The 6,723-nt window shown below is 63.8% G+C and overlaps 1 protein-coding gene across 1 annotated transcript in view; it reads right to left on the reverse strand.

The window, feature by feature from the left end:
• LOC140484580 (uncharacterized) overlaps positions 1 to 6,136 on the reverse strand; it is a 62,923-nt gene extending 56,787 nt beyond the window's left edge. Inside the window, exon 1 of the mRNA XM_072583034.1 lies at positions 5,837 to 6,136. Coding sequence (XP_072439135.1) covers positions 5,837 to 5,866 — 30 coding nt within the window. The 5' untranslated portion in view covers positions 5,867 to 6,136. The remainder of the gene's footprint in view (positions 1 to 5,836) is intronic.
• Positions 6,137 to 6,723: the final 587 nt, after the last annotated feature.

Raw genomic sequence — 6,723 nt, forward strand, 5'->3', positions numbered from 1 at the left:
GGGGGGGGGGGGAGGTGGGGGGGGAGTGTGGGGGGGGAGTGTGGGGGGGGAGTGTGGGGGGGGGGGGGAGTGTGGGGGGGGGGGGAGTGTGGGGGGGGGGGGGTGTGGGGGGGGGAGTGTGGGGGGGGGGAGTGTGGGGGGGGGGGAGTGTGGGGGGGGGGAGTGTGGGGGGGGGGAGTGTGGGGGGGGAGGGGAGTGTGGGGGGGGGGGGGAGTGGGGGGGGGGGGAGTGGGGGGAGGGGAGTGGGGGGGGGGGGAGTGTGGGGGGGGGGGAGGGGGGGAGAGTGGGGGGGGGGGTGGGGGGGAGTGGGGGGGGAGGGGAGTGGGGGGGGGGAGGGGGAGTGTGGGGGGGGAGTGGGGGGGGGGGGAGTGGGGGGGGGGGGGGAGTGGGGGGGGGGGGGGGGGGGGAGTGTGGGGGGGGGGAGGTGGGGGGGGAGGGGGGGAGGTGGGGGGGGGGAGTGGGGGGGGGGAGTGTGGGGGGGGAGTGTGGGGGGGGGAGTGGGGGGGGGGGGAGGGGGGGGGGAGTGGGGGGGGGGAGGGTGGGGGGGGAGGGGGGGGGGTGGGGGGGGGGAGGGTGGGGGGGGGGGGGGGGGGTGGGGGGGGGGGTGGGGGGGGGGGGTGGGGGGGGGGGGGGGGAGTGTGGGGGGGGGAGGGGGGGGGGGAGTGGTGGGGGGGGGGAGTGTGGGGGGGGGGGGAGTGTGGGGGGGGGGGGAGTGTGGGGGGGGAGGGTGGGGGGGTGGGGGGGGGGGGAGTGTGGGGGGGGGAGTGTGGGGGGGGGGGAGTGTGGGGGGGGAGGTGGGGGGGGGAGTGTGGGGGGGGGAGTGTGGGGGGGGGGAGTGTGGGGGGGGGAGTGTGGGGGGGGGGTGGGGGGGGAGTGGGGGGGGGGGAGTGTGGGGGGGGGAGTGGGGGGGGGAGGTGTGGGGGGGGGAGTGGGGGGGGGGGAGTGTGGGGGGGGGGAGTGTGGGGGGGGGGAGTGTGGGGGGGGTGTGGGGGGGGAGTGTGGGGGGGGGGAGTGTGGGGGGGGGAGTGTGGGGGGGGAGTGTGGGGGGGGGAGTGTGGGGGGGGGAGTGTGGGGGGGGGAGTGTGGGGGGGGGGTGTGGGGGGGGAGTGGGGGGGGGGGTGTGGGGGGGGGAGTGTGGGGGGGGAGTGTGGGGGGGGGAGTGTGGGGGGGGAGTGTGGGGGGGGTGTGGGGGGGGAGTGTGGGGGGGGGTGTGGGGGGGGTGTGGGGGGGGGTGTGGGGGGGGAGTGTGGGGGGGAGTGTGGGGGGGGGAGTGTGGGGGGGGGAGTGTGGGGGGGGGTGTGGGGGGGGGTGTGGGGGGGGGAGTGTGGGGGGGGGAGTGTGGGGGGGGAGTGTGGGGGGGGAGTGTGGGGGGGGAGTGTGGGGGGGGAGTGTGGGGGGGGGAGTGTGGGGGGGGGAGTGTGGGGGGGGGTGTGGGGGGGGGTGTGTGGGGGGGGAGTGTGGGGGGGGGAGTGTGGGGGGTGTGGGGGGGGGAGTGTGGGGGGGGAGTGTGGGGGGGGGAGTGTGGGGGGGGAGTGTGGGGGGGGGGGGAGTGTGGGGGGGTGTGGGGGGGGGAGTGGGGGGGGAGTGGGGGGGGGGAGTGTGGGGGGGGGGGGAGTGTGGGGGGGGGGGGGAGTGTGGGGGGGGGGGGGAGTGTGGGGGGGGGGAGTGGGGGGGGAGTGTGGGGGGGGGGGGGGGAGTGGGGGGGGGGGGGTGTGGGGGGGGGGGGAGGTGGGGGGGGGGAGTGTGGGGGGGGGAGTGTGGGGGGGGGGAGTGTGGGGGGGGGAGTGTGGGGGGGGAGTGGGGGGGGGGAGTGTGGGGGGGGAGTGTGGGGGGGGGGGGGAGTGTGGGGGGGGGAGTGTGGGGGGGGAGTGTGGGGGGGGGGAGTGTGGGGGGGGGGGAGTGGGGGGGGGAGTGTGGGGGGGGGGGGGGGGGAGTGTGGGGGGGGGGTGTGGGGGGGGGGAGTGTGGGGGGGGGGAGTGTGGGGGGGGGGGAGTGTGGGGGGGGGGGTGGGGGGGGGGGGTGTGGGGGGGGGAGTGTGGGGGGGGGTGGGGGGGGGGGTGTGGGGGGGGGGTGTGGGGGGGGGTGGGGGGGTGGGGGGGGAGTGTGGGGGGGTGTGGGGGGGTGTGGGGGGGTGTGGGGGGGGTGTGGGGGGTGTGGGGGGGGGTGGGGGGGGGGGAGTGTGGGGGGGTGTGGGGGGAGTGTGGGGGGGGGGGGGGAGTGTGGGGGGGAGGGGGGGGGGAGGGGGGTGAGGGGGGGGGAGGAGGGGGGGGAGGAGGGGGGGAGGAGGGGGGGAGGAGGGGGGGAGGGGGGGAGGAGGGGGGAGGAGGGGGGGAGGAGGGGGGGGAGGAGGGGGGGAGGGGGGGGGTGTGGGGGGTGGGGGGGGAGTGTGGGGGGAGTGTGGGGGGAGGAGGGGGGGAGGAGGGGGGGTGGTGGGGGGAGGAGGGGGGGAGGAGGGGGGGAGGAGGGGGGGGGAGGGGGGGGGAGGGGGGGAGGGGGGGGGGAGGAGGGGGGGAGGAGGGGGGGAGGGGGGGGGAGGAGGGGGGGAGGAGGGGGGAGGAGGGGGGGAGGAGGGGGGGGGAGGAGGGGGGGGGGGGGGGGGGAGGAGGGGGGGAGGAGGGGGGGAGGAGGGGGGGGGGAGGGGGGGAGGAGGGGGGGGGAGGAGGGGGGGGAGGAGGGGGGGGGGGGGGGGGGGAGGGGGGGGGGAGGAGGGGGGGGGGAGGAGGGGGGGGAGGAGGGGGGGTGTGTGTGTGGGGGGGGGGGTGTGAGGGGGGGGAGAGGGGAGGAGGGGGGGAGGGGGGGGAGTGTGTGTGGGGGGGGAGTGGAGGGGGGGAGAGGGGGGGAGGTGGGGGGGGGGAGGGGGGGGGGGAGGGGGGGGTGAGGGGGGGGGAGGGAGGGGGGGGGGGGGAGGGAGAGGGGGGGGAGAGGGGGGGGAGGGAGAGAGTGGGGGGGGGAGGGAGAGGGGGGGGAGAGGGGGGGGAGGGAGAGTGGGGGGGGGAGGAGAGTGGGGGGGGGGGGGAGAGTGGGGGGGGGGGGAGGAGAGTGGGGGGGGGGAGGAGAGTGGGGGGGGGGGGGGAAGGAGAGTGGGGGGGGGGAGGAGAGTGGAAAGAGGTGGAACATATCTATATATAGTTAGTAGCACCGATGCAGTCAACCTCAGTCAGCCCAAGACTGCAAGCAAAGCATTCAAGAAGGAACCAGACCATGACCCAAAACGAATGTGTGAGGTCACAGGGAGAAGGCAATAGAATGACACTTGATGAATTTGGAGTGCAAGGACACACACAGTCAGGTGAAAGGCTGAATGATCACAATGAGACAAACCTGTGATTGGTTAAAAGAAGGCACTAGAAACAATTCTAGGTTAATGCTGCGCTAGTAACCGTGTGACCATTTAGTTAGAGATACACTAATAATTAGACTCCAGGTTAGTTAATTTGTCTGCAGGTAACTTGCTATAAACCTCCACTCCCCATTCTGAAGCATGTTAGTGAATAAATAGTTCCATCAAGCCTAGCTATTTCTAAAAGGACATCTACAGACATGTATTTCATAATTAGAGACATTAATTAGAGGCTTTTTAAAAATAAATGCAGGTCAAAATCATCCAGAGGAAGCTTCTCTCAACATTTCCCTCCCCACCCTCAGAGTTAGTCCGTTAGTTAATTACTGAACTGGTAGTGTTAACATGGCTGGGATTGACAACTGAGAATAAACAGAGTGCAGATTAAATCCCCTGACACAGCACGAAACAGAAGCTGCCCAGCTGCATAAACCTACCCGAACCAAGATGCCAAACCCGATTCAGGTGCCACTCATAGCAACTCTACCTTAATTTATATAGCACCTTGAACACAGCTTTGTTTCGATTCATTCACCAGACGTTGTCCAGCCCTAACTGCCCTGAAAAGTTGAGAGTCACCCACACTACATGTGACGCTAGACCCACTGCAACGACAACAGTTTCCTTCCCTAAAGTGCTTTCGGGAACCAGATTTTTTTTTTTAAAACCACAAGTGACAACATGAGACTCGTAGTTCCAGTTTTTATTGAATTCAAATTCCACCATCCTCTGTGGCAGGATCTGAACCAATAATACCATTAGGCCATCACTGTCCCACACTAACACCTCACAGCAGCATTATGAAGCAAACAGTGCACACAACACAGCCACAGAAAGCACCATTAGAACTGGTTATCTGTTTCCGGGAGCCTTTTAAAAGGAGGGAAGACAGAGAAGAAATTCCGAAGCTTTGCACCAAAGCAGCCAATGGTGGAGCCTTTAAACTCAGGAGGTCAGAATTTGATGGGTGCACATATCTGAGAGGGTTGTGGGACTGAGATAGGAGGAGAGGCGAGGTGCATGAAGGGAACGGACATGAAAAAAGGATGGGAATTTTTGAAAGGAGGCCAGGAATCATTGTTGGTCAGTGAACTCTGGGTGAGTGGGAGTTGATGCAACTGAGGCCAGTGCAGACACCAGATTATCACGACACAGTGAGATTCACACGGCCCTCACAGAGATTTTGGTGCACTCTGAGTGGGGATGGGGAAAGAGATCCGTTTTCCCGTTACAACTGTATCACAGAGCCAAGTAAAGCCACTAGCCATAATCCCCTCGCTGCATTGGTGCGGGCCGCCCTCCCACGCTGTGGGACCGCCGTTCCGGGCGGCGCCATAGCAATGCAACTCTTCCCACTCACGATCTCTCGCTGCCGGTCGGAGGTTCAGCAAGAACCCACTCTTCACCATCACCGCCACCTCCCAACGACGCCGATAAAAGGGACAGAACCCACGGCACCAGCTGCAAAACGGTCGCCCAGTTCACCCGAGATTAACCTGTAATGTGCTGCATTTGAAAAGATCTTCCTAGAAACCCAAGCAGCAATATTGGATTTCAGGACGACTCAATCATTTACCTAAGGTTTCTAGTGGAAAAGCGGACAAAACCTGTCTTGTGCATTAATTTTCTTTTGAACATAAGACCCTACTGAAAAGACAAAAGCTCACTAATCTGTTCAGGAGGTAGTTCAGGGATGGAGGGAGAAAGCTGTTGGGAGCAGCACCTGCTGCAAACCCCACACACCCAGGTCTGCTGCTGAGAAACAGGAAAAACAACTAAAACAAAACGTGGGCAGCACAAAAACAAAGACAGCAATAAATGGAGGGAAAGCCACGCTCACTAATTTACCTGTCTCCGTGTCAAAAAAAAAAGCTGCTTATTCTAATGACAACTCAGGATCCGGCCTCCATGTTTAAATAACACCTCTATGAGGGCACAGACAGACACAATCCAAAACACACACATTCTGCAACCCCCCCCCCCCCCCCCCCCCCCCCCCCTTGCATTAACACATACCGCTTCTTATTCAATACAGCAATCCCCCAGCCCCCTCCGCACTCCTGATGAAACCCTGGGGTGGGGGGTGCATTATGCAATTTTTAAAAATTGACACATTTCAAACAAACAAAAAGATTTATTCATTTTTCACTTTTCACAGCCGCTCAAGGGCTGCATTTATGTACCTTTCAACAAAACGGGGGGGGGGGGAAGAAAGAGGTGGACACCCCACAAACAAATCTAGTGCAGACCAAAACCAAAATAATGTCGAGCCTCTGAAGACGGCTGCCAGATCAGACTGGGCCGACAAACAGGAAGAAGCAGATTCAAAAACTGCCTGATAAAGGCAGCTGCAGAGATGTCTGAGCCCACCAGCACAGTCTCTTTTGTTCAGGCTAACAGGGCTAAGGCGACAAAAAAAAAGATACCAGAGCTGCCCCAGGGTGTATCCAGGTTATCCCTCCCCTAGACGCCAGGAAGGCAGGATCGTGACAATACCTGCAGTTTCATTTTCCAGCAGCTCTGCATCTGCGTTCCCGGAGTCTCGAATATTTCCTCCCTTCGTTATCACATGTTTCCTTTTCGATGCTGGGGGGGTGGGATAGAGGGGTTTTTTTTTTAGGGGTGGGTGGTGAGAGATAAGCGGTGACCCAGACCGACTGCCCTACATTTTTCAGTGGCAAGCAGGAGCTGCCCGGGCTTGTTTCAGACGCTGCAGTGTCAAAGCGTTGTCATGATCAGCCCCCATGGTGCGCTCTCTTCCTCCAGCTGATTGCCAATGAAAGAGGCGAGAGTTATCAATTATTCAGGCCGCTCCCACCATTCCCCTCCCCTCTCCCTCCCTCTCTGATCTCACAAACCCCGCTGTTTCTCTGCAGCAGCTGAGACAGAGAGAGAGAACAAAAAAAAACATATTTCCTGTCCTTCAAACAGAGGAAACTCTGCTGCTGGCCAGAACGTTCCAGTTCCTCCCTCTCTGCAGATTTTAACCCTGTCCAGAAGTTGCCAACACTCTTGCAGCACCGGCCCGGAGTCTCCAGGAATGGGTCGTTTCCTTTCTAAGGGTGGAGAAGCCCATTTGAGACTGCCCCCCCCCCCCCCCCAGTCATTGAGCAGCACGGGGGAAAAAAAAGCCCTTCGGCCCATCGCGTCTGTGCCAGTCACTGGCTAGTCTGATCCCATCTTCCAGCATTGGTCCCTGCCCTTGGCATTCAGTACAGTCAATGGCAGACCAACCCCATCCCCTGTTCCTGCTTTCTCCCCATACAATCAGCAGGGGCAAGTGGGAGGGTGAATAAGTCCAATGTCTTTTTCTTAGGGTGGGGGAGTCCAGAACTAGAGAGCATAGGTTAGGGTGAGAGGGGGAAAAGATCTAAAATGGACCT

Source organism: Chiloscyllium punctatum, chromosome 13, assembly GCF_047496795.1.
Source record: "Chiloscyllium punctatum isolate Juve2018m chromosome 13, sChiPun1.3, whole genome shotgun sequence".
Lineage (NCBI taxonomy): Eukaryota > Metazoa > Chordata > Chondrichthyes > Orectolobiformes > Hemiscylliidae > Chiloscyllium > Chiloscyllium punctatum.